This window comes from Chanos chanos, chromosome 5 (genome assembly GCF_902362185.1).
Source record: "Chanos chanos chromosome 5, fChaCha1.1, whole genome shotgun sequence".
Lineage (NCBI taxonomy): Eukaryota > Metazoa > Chordata > Actinopteri > Gonorynchiformes > Chanidae > Chanos > Chanos chanos.
In genome coordinates this window covers 42,111,028-42,124,585 of record NC_044499.1, presented here as the reverse complement: position 1 = coordinate 42,124,585, position 13,558 = coordinate 42,111,028, and the positions used below count along the sequence as shown (strand labels likewise).

Here is a 13,558-nt window from a genome sequence, read left to right as displayed (position 1 = left end):
GAAAAATTTACAAAAGAGACTTGTGTTTTGAAAACGTGTCCATTTAACAGTATTATTCAATTCATTTTATATTTATTTTATACCATGCTAGTTTATAAAATGTATATGGATACCTGGAATGTTTATTAAATGGAAAACTGTTATGGTAAGATACCCCATAATTCAGTGAACAATATTTCATTGAATTTTTGCTCCTTCAGCACGATTCCAACAAATCCAAAAGCTATAAATCTCGGCAGCAGTGCTGAACCACTTTACATAATGCCTATGTAAGCAGCTGGGACTTATGCCGGGAACTTCTCTGTTGTGTGCATTACCATCCCACAGTATAATCAGGGTGATCCACTTGTTAACAGGTGCTGACCTAAGCATTTCTGAATGCTTGTTACGTGAACATGAAGGTGTCATCTGCCTTTAAAGCTTTGCCACTTAAGTTGTACTATTGTTTCCTTGATGAGTCACTGTGGTGCAATGTTATTTTGTACAGATAAATTAAATAAACAACAAATTGTAAAAGAGAAGAACTTTCACCATAGTGATTTATTTGCTTTTGTGCATTTATCCTGTCCAGTTTTACTTGGTGAGACGCTGAAGCTTGTAGTCATTACACTTCAGAATTTTAGTTCCAATGTTTGCATATGATTCACTGCTTAAAAAAAGTAAGTTGTGTGAGCTTGCTTTGAGACATCAGGTGTACGAATGATTGATTTACTAAATAAATGCACACCTAATTCTACATGGCATATGCATTAAGCCCCTCAAAGCGTGCAAGAGAAAAACATGATAGTGACTTTAAAAATGAAAATGTGTCTTTTTTTTTTTTATTTTGGCTGTTTTTTGATACAGCCTCGGGATTTTCCACGTTTTGTCATCATGTGTGCAGTATTGGAATTTTAAATAAATATAATACGAAAACTTAAAGACATACATTTATGAATACTGTGCACACAGTAATGGACAACTTATGTGTTTCAGAAATGCAAAAAGGAAATGGAAAAACCCACAAAGGACAAACAGAGTGTGATTCAAACTGAATTATTTATTTGCAGTACATGTTTTAACATTGGCATCATCGGGTCCCAGTGCATTTATTCTAGTAGTGCATCTCTCAGAATCTGCCTGCAGAGGGACACACACAGAGCCAGGAATTCAGAACTGCTTGCATGGCTGGCATTTATTAGCAAACATTACAAACCAGCACCATAGGTATACAGGTTTTAGGCATTATTCACAATTATGTTTTATAATGATTTCTAGTTTGGTCTTACCAGAATCCATTAGCCATGCACAATATATTTGTAACAGTTGTCAATCCATAGACTGTCAGTTTTGGTAAGACTGATTACATGACTATGGTCAAGTCATAGAGTTTCATCCTAATTCATAAAAAAGGGAACAATGGATTGAAGTACCAAACAGTTTTCTACCATCTGAAACATTCAACTACCATGACTAGATCTGTCAATCACGACTAGCACTAACAGTATTGCACATAAACTGTAAAAAAAATAATAATAATAAAATAAAGAAAAAAAATTAAACAAATGATAAAGTTTACAATAATAGTTCCTTTACTTCTCAGTGAAGTGTACATAACATACAAAACTATATGTTTTCTAATATTGACAATAATACACTTTCAAATAAATAAACAATGGAACCTGTATTTTCATGTCTTCAATAGCTATCATGAGGGCAGCTACGCATTCAAGAACTGGTAGACATTTCGGGTGAGGTAGTTCATCAAAGTTTACTTTAAACAGAATTATTACATGATCTGAGAGACTTGGTAGAGAAGCAAATGCAATAACATTTTTAGAATCAAACTGCCCCATCACCCATATACAGGGATGTGAAAATTAAGAGCACTTAGAACAGAAAAAAAATGAAGAGTCAGTATTGTAGGGTAACAGAATAATATACCTAATTGATAAATCTGGCCTAGTATGCAAATAAATATAATTTGTTGACCTATCATTTTGCTTTCACTTCCTTCCTCTCGGTCACTTTCATAAATTCTCTATTACATGTCAATTTACATTCTAAAACACTGTTTTTTGGGAAACATTCTCTGACTGCCCATCTAATGAACTAATGTTGTATGTAGAGGTGCAGAACTGGAAACTGTTCTTTGACTAAACAGAATTTCCTTTATGTAAAGCTGCAAACCATATGTGCCAATCAATTCCAATTAAAAATTTACTTTGATGAAAGACCTTAATAAAAAAAACTGTAGCACTGAAATTAATGCAGCCATATGTCTTATAATATTGCAATGTCCTTTCAACTTTAGCCTTCAATGCCAGTACAAAAATAGACACTCCAGACATAACAGAGACCGCTTCAACTGGCTGACATTTTAGGAAACGACTAAACTTTTTTTCACTTTTAACTACATACCTAAAACATTTCCATCTCTGCCGTTAGTTATTCAGGAATGAATGCTTAACTATCTGCAGGCACTTTTCCTCTTATAAACAATATACATGTATATATATAAAATAAAAAAAAAATTCTTCATGGCCTTTATTATTGCATCTGGGTTTTTTTTCAGTTTTAGGATTCTAACTTTGGTGGTGTGATTTTGTGGTGGTCTGCATCTAATACATTGAGCAAGGGTAGATTATAAAGACTTACAGAGCTCACATGCATATTAGCCTTCCACTGGACATGACAAATCCTAAATTGTTCAGCTGAGTTATTATTTCCTGGTTATAGAAGATATTGAATAAAATTTAGAAAATATTACTATGTAAACTAAGCATACCTCTGAAATAAACTGGTTTGAGTGTGTGTGCGCCTATCTGTGACACTATCTCACCTTACTGGGAACTTTCAGACTGCAGTAAAGAAGCCTAACTACCCACTGCACCATTCACACAGAACCTAAAATCACTGTCTCTATGTTTAACTTAAATCCCTGTTCGAAATCTGCCTTAGAATATTACCTGTATAGTTCACCTGTATAACCACACTCTTTACAAGTTTCATGACCCCGATAATTACATCTATTGTTATACACGGTCAGTTTGTCGAATAACAGGTCAACAACGGCCTGTCCAATCAACATCTATAGCAAGAGAATGATTATGCTAAAAACACATCAAGTGCTGTAGTCAGTCCTTAAACCATGAGAAGGAAAAAAACCTTTCCAAACAAGGACTGAAAAGCTCATACTTTTTCCTCTGGACTTGATTCACTCTACAGTTTTGTCATATACAGCAGAATCCATGACATTACAAAAAAAAAACAAAAAAACAACTTGACTCACTTTCGACAATGAGGACATACCATTTGAAGAGTCTTTCAAATATCTCAAATATCTACTCATCTAACCAAAGGAAGGAAAACTGTAGCTTCATAACTGAAAAAGCATTCTGAGATATCTTATTAAGACAACGAAAGCATTAAAAACATAATTGTTGATTCATAACTTGTTATTTTACAAGGAAGAAGTAATGCAACATGTTAAAAAAATCTTTGTCTCTGAGTGTAGCTCAAATTTAAACTGAGCAAACAAATGAATTTTATACAATATCTACTCCAATGTAGTAGTAACAGTAAGGAAGAACTTCCAACAGTGAGAGAAAAACACAAAGCACACTAAAACAATGTGTGACTTTACCAATGTTTCACTAAATTGTGATCACCACCGCCCACCGCAAACTCAAAAAACAAAACATTTCAAAAATATATTTACCATTAAAATCTTTACAAATTTCCTCAACCATTCATCAATGATATGGCAAGATGACAGCAGCTTCAGCCCCCCCACCAAGGAAAAAAAAAAAAATAAAAAAAAAAAAAAAAGAAAGAAAGAAAGAAAGAAAGAAAAAAACACAGACAAAGCAAAGCTTGTTTGGTGTAAAAGCTTTTAAGGTGCTTAAAAACTCTTACTTTACGTTTCGTTTTGTGGGGTTTGGATTTCTCCTTTGACCAAAAAGAAATTTTCAGTCTGAAAAGAAAGGAGAACATGTTTCCAAACGGACTTTAAACTCTATACCTGACAAGACGTGTGGTGGCAGGGGCGGGACAACGTGATAGTCATCTGCAGCAGCCCAGCGGTCCAGCAGAGGTCTCCAGACTGCTGTCTGTGTCAGAGGCCAGAGTGGGTTCAGTGGACATAGATGACACATCGTTAACAGATGATGACGATGTGGAGGGATGTTGGGAGCCACTATTCACTGCTGCACCTGTGCTATGAGAAACAGACAGCATTACATAAGATAAGCAGCGCTCAATGCGTAATGGTGGAGACATACAGTAACATATGGTCTAAGCGAATCTTAACCATGTTTATTTACGAATAAAATGCATTCTCACAACATGCTCTACGTATCGCGCAAAATGAACAGGGAAATGTTCTCTGTTTCAACAATTAACTAGAAGTTATTACTACTACAATAACACTAATGTAAACTAAAACACCACCTATGCATGAGGAAAAGAATAGGATATATTTTCAACTGACAAAGTCCGTTATTAAACAGAAATGTACTCAACAGGCAGCTTTGCAATTTATCAAAACATACTCTCTGAACGCAAAAACAAAGACAGCATCATTCAGCATTATAATCCACGAAGTTTAATAAACTTCTCTCTCAATCTCACCCAACTGTGTGCAGATTGGCTAAAAGCCCACGTGGAGGAGAAAACTTTTTAAACTAACCTAGAGAGGCTGGCTGTCCTCGAATCACACCGTTTTTTGTCCGCTCCTCCCAGTCCAGCACCTCCTTATATATCAGCTCTGAATGGTACCAGAGGAAGTGAAAGAATAAGACTGTTTTAGGAACATGCTGGAACACTTTCTCGCTTGAGCGCACAGGGTGAACAAAAACCACAGATCATGAGTCACTCAGAGTCTCAGCTTGGATCAAGTGGGGGAAGCAAATAGGGCAAAAAAAAAAAACAAAACAGGCCCAAACTTAAATTGTACAAAACAGGTCCTGAGGTGCTCTAATGTAGATGTATGTCTATTTCTTTTTTTTTTGAAGAAAGATTTCTAATCTTTTTTGACAAGTGCCAACTACATGAATATCTGGTTCTTCCATCGTACAACTGTCCTTTGTGTTTATATCTGTATATTAAAACCACACCTCCTGAGGTGCCACAGGGTTTGTATTTAAAACATGTTTGTGTGTACTATAAAAATAAACGAGCTTGTCTACCTTTCCATTCTTCCACCGTATGTTCTCTCTCATCCAACTGTTTGTCTGTGATCAGCGGTGGTGGCTAAAAGCAGACAGACATGCACATGTCAGTCTTTTTCTCCTATAGTTACAGACAGAGGATCTCAATGACCCAGCAAAGAATCAACAAAAATATGACAGTGGATCATCATACTGGCAAAAAGAAATAAGGAAAAATATAACATGTGCAACAGATAGTCATAGACTCATTTCTCAGCACTAAGACAATTAAAAGTAAACATTAAAAAAATGCATTTCCTAAACAAGTGTGGTGCTGTGTACTTACTACTGTGATGTATTACAAAGGTGCTAAGAGCTATAGATAAGCAATCAATTTGTCATACAAATATTAACACTCAGTTAGAGTAATTAAAAAAAACAGAAACAAAAAACATTTATGACATTTCAGACTAATATTTCATAACCTAAAATGACATTGCAAGTACAAAGTCCTTTTTAGTATTCAGTGTCATGTGTTGTCTGATGTGACAGAGAATTGAGGACATTTTAGATCAAAACTAAAAGCACATGTCTTTACGGACTAGACAGCTGCACTCTCCTCAAGTGTTAACATTCGACTATGTCCTGTTTCCATGTTATTCAGACACATTTGGTTATTAGAATTTGACATGCTGGTAAGCACACCTACTGAGAGCCTAGTCAGGCCTCAGCTGCTGTGTGGTCTTCTTAAGCACTTCTGTACTGATTAAAGGAAACTGGGAGTGCACAAGCAGTCCCTGTCTCTAGGGAGCACACGAATAGGCATAGCTGAGTAAGCTTACAATCACTCAGACCTCTACAAGTCAATGAGCACTCCACCAATGTAGCACAGATAATAAACCCTGCACTCTTAATACAGCTTCCCCATCCACGTATATCCACACTAGAATGACAAGTAACTACTTACTGCCTCCACTTCAGCTGGATCATACCACACATTAATGTAGGGGTGCTGAAGAGCCTCATCCACCGAAATGCGTTTTGATGCATCTATTACCAGCATTTTGGATAACAGGTCTCTGGCCTGGCTTGCTGCAAGGCAATTATAGTTTAACTGAAGTGAGTGTGCAGTGTGTTTTTTTTTTTTTTATCCCTTGGTTCAATTATTCTGATAATCATACTGTGCACAGGACAGAATGAACACGGACTGCATGTAACAGAAAATAGGACAAAGTATTTCTATACTGAAACCACTCTGTAAATAGCACATTCTATATAATTACGGAAATGACCAATAATGATTCTACACCACAGCTTTTCAATGGTACGTGGAACACAAAAGCAAACATCCAATATGTCTACATATGCCCATTGTCTAAAAGTGCTCATTACCAAAATATGAATATCTATACACTATTATCCCTGTACTGAAGAAACTGCATCACAAGGGAGAAAACAGCTTCCCTCACCTTTTAGTTTGTTGTGTTCTGAGTCAGCAGGGAAGAGTACATCTGGGAAGAGTTTCTCAAAGCTATAGCCAGCATATCGAGGTCTGTTCTCCACATAGGTCCTCACTGACTGATTGAGCTTCATAAGGAAATCCTGTGATGGTGTCCCCAGCTGCTCAATCACTTTATTCCACTGGTCAATATCTTAAGTTCACACACTCAAGAAAAACACTGCTAAGAATTTCATACAAAGCGGGACACAAAATAAGTGTAAAAAATAGCATGTCAAGCATTTTTTTAACAGCGCTCCACTAACTAGTGCAAAGGTAGACATAACAAAGCTTGCCTATGCTAAACTAGACCAGTAGAGAGGTTATGTTATATTATCTGATGTCATTAAGAGTGAACCATCATGAGCAAAATATTGGAACAGGTAGACAGGAAGAGACTCTTCTCAGAAAAATTACAATATGGTCTGACAGTTAACATTAAACGAAGAGATAATTAGGCTATCCTGAACAAAATGTTCGCAAAGACAGCCACTGGTAATAAGAAATAGGTATCAAAGCTACCATACATGAAAGCAGCTATGGAAATCAAAACTATTTCAAAGTGTTCCAGATCCAAAAGTATTAATACAGTATGTTAACACATCATTTCAGTTCCCTACAGAGGAAGAGAGGTCACAGCTTTCCAAAATGAATTGAAATGGTAAACGTGCTTATTCCAATTAAAACATAAGCTTACTGATCATGAAATTAGTTGGAACAGAAAGGGGTAAACACTCAAAAACTATCATACACAAAAACATACGCAAATACACATACATAAAACACAAAATGGAAGAATGATGAAGTCCATGTAAGGATACGGTCTGTGCCTGGAAACAACACACTACCTCTGACCATTTCTGCCATGATGCACCCCACAGACCAGACATCAACTGAAAAATGAAATGACAACTAAATTACAAAACAAATGTATATCAGGAAACAAAACATCAAAACAAATGTACACCAGAAAAAGAAAGATAACTGCATGCAAAACTGAAGAAAGAATGATGAGTGAAAAAAAAAAACAAGATGCATGTAGGGTGATGTGGATGCAACACAGGAAAATGAGCGTGCAACTTCCTGCTACAATGAGTGGGACAAAATCATTCTCAAGTGCCATTCATTGGCAGGCACATATGGAGAGTCATTGCTGAACAAGGGCATTCTTAAATTGGACCTAGAACTGGAGTGTCTGTATGGCAAAGCGTAGCGAGACACTGAAATCCAATTCAAGAAACCATGGTACAATAATTAATATGGATAATTCCTATTTATGTGCTCATAAAAGTGGGCTATGGAGGCCTATTGATTAAATATGCATTAATGATCATATGGATGGACAGATAAGATACAGAGTATTGAATACGCTGGGTACCGTAATCTTTGAAGTACTGTTTGAAGTACTGACATGTTTTTGTTGAAAGCTATTCAAAGACCTGAGCTGGAAAATAGCCAGAACAGACCCATTAAAGATTTTAAGAGTCAAATAACTGTGTACTCAATCATTCACTTATCCCAACTTATGGAAATGTAACTACTGCAATATTTCTTGCACGAATGGAAATAAATTACAATTAGAAAGAGTTTACTATTTCAAGATGTATTTCCAGCACTGTCACTTCAAAAGAAAGTAAAGCCTCAACTGTCTAACTGGATGAAATGATTTGAATTGAAAGCCGCTTACTGCCACGATCTCTGCATTTCGCAACACGAAAAAAGAAACTGCTTGAAACTGAAAGAAATAACAGGCTGAAGTCTTAGATGCAGAAACTGCTGGAGGCAAAACAAGGATACAATCCCTCCCTGGGAAAAGGATTTTGTGACGAACCATTTCTGCCATAATGCAGCCCACCGCCCATATATCCACTACATGTGTTAAGCATGGGAGGAAGAAGAGAAAATAAGCAAAGCAATCAATAGGAGGTTGTGTTTTCATTAAGACTGGAACACTGCTCATTTTTTTCAGCTGTTTTTATGCCTCGAATTTGAGAATCCAGAGGGCTGTCTGTCAGTCTGATGAACATTTCAACAAATCAAAACAGCTCTCGGAACCAAACGGATGTATCTGAGAAAAAAAAAAGCCCAATGATCGGGACAAACTTCATATGAGCCATTCTAGAAAGAAAGCTTAAGTGTTACAGGCAGCTGGAATGTGTGTGCTGAAGCATGCATAAAATGGCTGGACCAATTCTGACATTTAATCCAGCTGAACCACTGTATCTCCAGAAGGAGAGAAACAATAACGGTGCCGTCGTGTTCACAGTTCATGAGCTATTTGAAAATGCATTGCCACGTGTGTCCTTTTTCCTCTCACTACCCCATGCACGTGAACTGCTTATAGACATCTTCCACACATGCAGCGAGGCAGCATTGAGGCAGGACGCTGCGGATATGTTGCCACTTACCATTGGCTTGGTAACCCATGCCTAGGATAACCTCAGGAGCTCTGTAGTAACGCGTCACCACATACGGGGTCATCAGGAGACCCGTGGCAGCTGTTCTCGCCAGGCCGAAGTCCAGAATCTTCAGCGTGCAATCCGACTTTACCACAATGTTGCTGGGCTTCAGATCCTTGGGTGAATGGGGTTTAGAAGTTAGCAGGGAGTTAACCTAATATCACAGTCAGAGATCTCCAAAGTGTTAAATCAATATAATGTCAGAAGTCAGTCAGGTAGGAATGAAAGCCTGCATGTAGTGGAACCAGTCACCATCTTCCAACTTACATGAAGTGAAAAAAATCCATATTTATGAATTCGTATTTGGAAATTTTCTCTGTTTACACTTGAATGAGGTACATGTTAGTGGCAATACTGAACGTGCATGTGCATAGATGAATGAAATAAGGAACATACCCTGTGTATAATGCCAGCAGCATGTAGGTGTTTAATCCCACAAAGCATTTGATACAGCAAATAGGACAGTCTTTCATGGTCCAGCTCCATCTGTATCACCTGGCACAGGTTTGCATCCATCAACTCCATCACAAGATAACTGTAAAGAAATTGTAGAAAAGTAGAAAAAAAGCTAAACATATGCCCCCCCCACAAGAGGAAAACACAAAGAAACTAGGGACACAAACAGAAACATACACATCGTACATTTTTTTTCCTTCCACTCCTCCAGCCCAGATCATAGCTGTGCTCATTTTTCTTTTTTTGGATGAAAAGATTTAACAGCTTGTAAATAATGAGAATAAATCACATTTCCTCCCGAAGGCTAGAAATTATAAACCCAGCAATGATGTCACATCACACGAACACTTAGCTTTATCAAGGCAAAATATGTAGTTATTAAGATCGTAAAGCCATAAAATTTGAGAATTGCACCATCAGCTTTCATATCTCTGCCTTAAACCAACAGAAATAACTTACACATCCTGAAATTCTTCAAGTGTCTTCTGCGGTGTGAATACATTTAACAAACCGATAATCTGAAAAATAAAATACAGCACAATAACAATAAATTCCTCACTGCCACTGATAATTGAAACACAAACATTTACCACGGAATTCATATGTAAATTAAAACTTAGGCAACAGAACATAAAATGCAATATATTTTCCTTTATTTCTAATAACTTAATTATATGATAGGCATATTCACTGTGTTCAGCACATGTCATATATGAAGCAGCTTACATTTTTGTGGTTGACACACTTCATAAGCACCAGTTCTCTGTAGGCTCGCTTAGCATGTGTCTGGTTCTGAAATGGTCGGCTCAGCTTCTTAATCGCAACATTCCGTTCTAGGTTGTGGTCATATGCAGAGCTGACAAACGAAAATAATATTCTTATTACGGCACATTCTCAAGATCAGATGAAAAATACTTTAAAATGAGAATTTCAGATAACCGTCATAAAACACCTGTAATCATTACTTAACTGTTTACCATATAATGTGACAGCTGTGTTTAAGAGATATTTATTTACTCTGTGTTAAAAGGAAAAGGAAACCTTTCAAAGTTTCAATATATAGTTGTTTGTTCGTTTTTTTTGTTCTATCCCTTGAAATACTTCCATACAGGCTGTATTCCTAATGGTACAGAAAATCTGGATATTACATTTAAAAAAAACAAAACATCCAGTAATATATTTTAATAGGCTATGTCATGTCAGTATTCAGCTAAAGGCAGAGGTTATTTTTTCACCAAGACAAAATTTTGATTTGCAGATATCCTACTTACCAGACAATCCCCTGTGCTCCAGAGCCGATAGGTCTCAAATTTTGATAACGCTTCAAAACTGTGAATGTTGAATCTCCGACATCTATACTATAATACTCTTTTTCACGCTTATTCCTATTCATGGTGAAATTGGTTATAATTATGTCTTGGGCATCCAAATAGAACTTTTGACTCAGGACCTGGAACAAAGTCAGAGAGTAAAACAAACTCAAATGGCTGCAGAACTTTTCTTATCATGAAGCTAAAATTATGTACATAATATAGAATTTACATTTATTCTGGAAAACCATCGCGACAAATATTTTTACCCTGAGCACTAGTTTAGTTTAACAGCACCCATAGGCCTTTATGTAAGTTTTGCACAACCAAAAAGTTATTATGACAGTGCTGATCCTAAAGGACAGGAAAATCACACACCTACATCTTCCAGACCGACTGAGGATTTAAAAACCACAATATACCACATCCTCTAGGTAACAAATGCTGAGACTAAAATAATGCAGAGTAAAGCATCGCGAACAGAATAATGTTTAAATAAGTACAGAAACACTCTATCATTGAAAGTAGTCCACACATGCATTAATCTGATTCTCTACAGGGGAGGGAAAAAAAATAGCCAGAGGAAACACTGTATGGCCGCCTCACAGAGACAACCCTTGAGGTGCCTATCTAGGCCTCAGCAGAAATGTATTTTTAAAAAGACACATTGCTCAGGCAACTGTAAAGAATGACCAAAGCTAAAAGGGGACCTTTTTATTCAATGTGAAGTCAGCAGACAAATCATGATTCAAATTTAGAACATTGCACTGAACATGTTTGCCTGTGCTGATGGCAGTGCAGTCGACAGTCCATGACTTGACCTCCATACATCTGCAATAGCTCCTTCCTCCTCTCTACGCACACATATTCACAGGATTTTTTTTTTTTTTCCTCTAACAATAAAAATCATGCCAGTGGCCTGAAGCCCTACCACTGGGATGGAGAGCCTAAAAAAGGCTCAGAGCCTTCAGAAACATTCTTCATTGAAGCAAAAGATAAGTAACACGCAGAGAGACCAGTTAAATGGACAGCTTCATGCACGTGACCACCTTTGCTCTGAAACACTACATTTGTTCCTAGGTAAAATCACAGCTAGTAATTGATAAACTTGAATATAAATTTCACATATATGTAAGGCTTAATTCGTTTTTGTGTACTGATGACAACAAAACACTGCAATAAGACAGTCTATTTGCTTTTTTGGCTGAGCTTGATTCCTTAAAAATTACAATGTGGTTTATGGTCTAACAGACCAACTGAAAAAATTCCAAGACACGTCGGGACTTCCTGACAACAGGAAGATTTCAGTGGGTCCACTGATAAGACACAGAAACACAAAGTCTGTCTTTGAGCACATAACCTGTATTTTTAAGCCAATACATCCTTTCTGAAATAACATACAATGGGCACAAAAATTGTAATTACACAGAAATTATACAGAAATTGTAGGTTAAGAAAACATTCTGCATCCAGTAAGCAAGGAAACCAAGTTAACCACTGAGTGCTGCATAGAGGAGAGCAGGACTACGGTACCAAAATAAACTTTACTCAAAGATTCCAACCGAAGCAGAGTACTCGAAATATCCACATCAAATATGAATCAGCACCACTGCCCTGGGTCAAAAGGTGCCGAATATGCTTAATACGAAAAAAAAAAAATCATATGTAACCTAACTAGCAAATAAGTAACGTACGACATCGCTATTTCACTAAATAAGGTTATTTCAAGGAAACAAGGGAAGTAATGACTGTACTTAAACCATTATGAATGGACAACTTCCTAAAACCTAAAACAAGGCGCATTCAGAGAAAATGACGGAAAAGGCTGAGAAATGTATGATCTCCAGAAGGGGGTCCAAAACAACTAATTGTCAAAATCGTCGTTGACCTGAGAGACAAAATTTCTGGTCCACAAAAAAACTAATATGACAGGTTTGGTGACATTTTGTTTACGTTGGATCGATGAAATACAGTGGTGGTCATGACAAAGCGATCTTTATCAAATTCGCAACATACAAATTAGATTCATGTTTACAGAATTACACGGTAAATGAGAGCTGCTCAGACAGGTAACTGATAATATTAACTGAAACGTTTTCAACAAGACATAACGTTGAAGGTGTTACAAGGGTAGAATCCCATGTAACACTGTGCATATGTACGTTCAAGAACAAAGCAAGCACACCACCAGTGTCACTATTTGTGACTTGCTGGTTCATCATAACAAATGAAGTACTAAAGGAACAGTATTTTCTATGGTAGATATAACGTTATTCCAATATTGGAAGAAATCGCTGACACCCTCCCCCATCCAACCAACAAAAACACAGACATCAAATGGTAAATTTCAACTCACCCTTTTCGAAAATGATCTAAATAAAATATCCTTAAACACAATAAGTTAGATGCCCTCAATTAAAAACCGCAACTGTCCACTGAAATATATTGGTTTTTTTCTGTCTACAGGCACAACCTCTGTGCCTCCAACGTTCCTTCCCTTGGCAGGCCTGGAACTGCAGATACCTGTGTACTACGTCACTTAATCTTCGCGTTTCAGTGACATCGGCAGTTTCTGCGATATCTTCCTGTTGTCGTCAAAGTCCCGTGATGACGTCGCATGTCTGAACTTTGGCGCTAAGGGATGTATGTGATCTGACGAATTCTCTGTTTAATGCTATAAATTTTAGAAAAAGGCCGTTCTGTTTT

At 36.9% G+C, this 13,558-nt stretch overlaps 1 protein-coding gene across 3 annotated transcripts; it reads right to left on the bottom strand.

The window, feature by feature from the left end:
- Positions 1–4,042: 4,042 nt before the first annotated feature.
- Positions 4,043–13,227, bottom strand: mapk8b (mitogen-activated protein kinase 8b). 3 transcript variants are annotated; one of them, XM_030775899.1, is made up of 12 exons: positions 13,209–13,227; positions 10,814–10,992; positions 10,269–10,398; positions 10,002–10,060; positions 9,483–9,621; positions 9,036–9,201; positions 8,425–8,496; positions 6,599–6,781; positions 6,097–6,221; positions 5,169–5,232; positions 4,670–4,747; positions 4,043–4,193 (listed from the first exon to the last, which is right to left on the bottom strand). In XM_030775899.1, exons 2-12 carry the CDS (start codon positions 10,933–10,935, stop codon positions 4,045–4,047), a joined length of 1,287 nt encoding a protein of 428 aa, XP_030631759.1. In that variant the 5' UTR covers positions 10,936–10,992; positions 13,209–13,227; the 3' UTR covers positions 4,043–4,044. The 3 variants fall into 3 exon arrangements, with proteins under 3 accessions (XP_030631759.1, XP_030631758.1, XP_030631761.1); XM_030775898.1 differs by lacking the exon at positions 8,425–8,496 and adding an exon at positions 7,449–7,520; XM_030775901.1 differs by lacking the exon at positions 8,425–8,496 and adding an exon at positions 7,449–7,520 and having other exon boundaries at positions 4,120–4,198.
- Between the last annotated feature and the right edge of the window lie 331 nt (positions 13,228–13,558).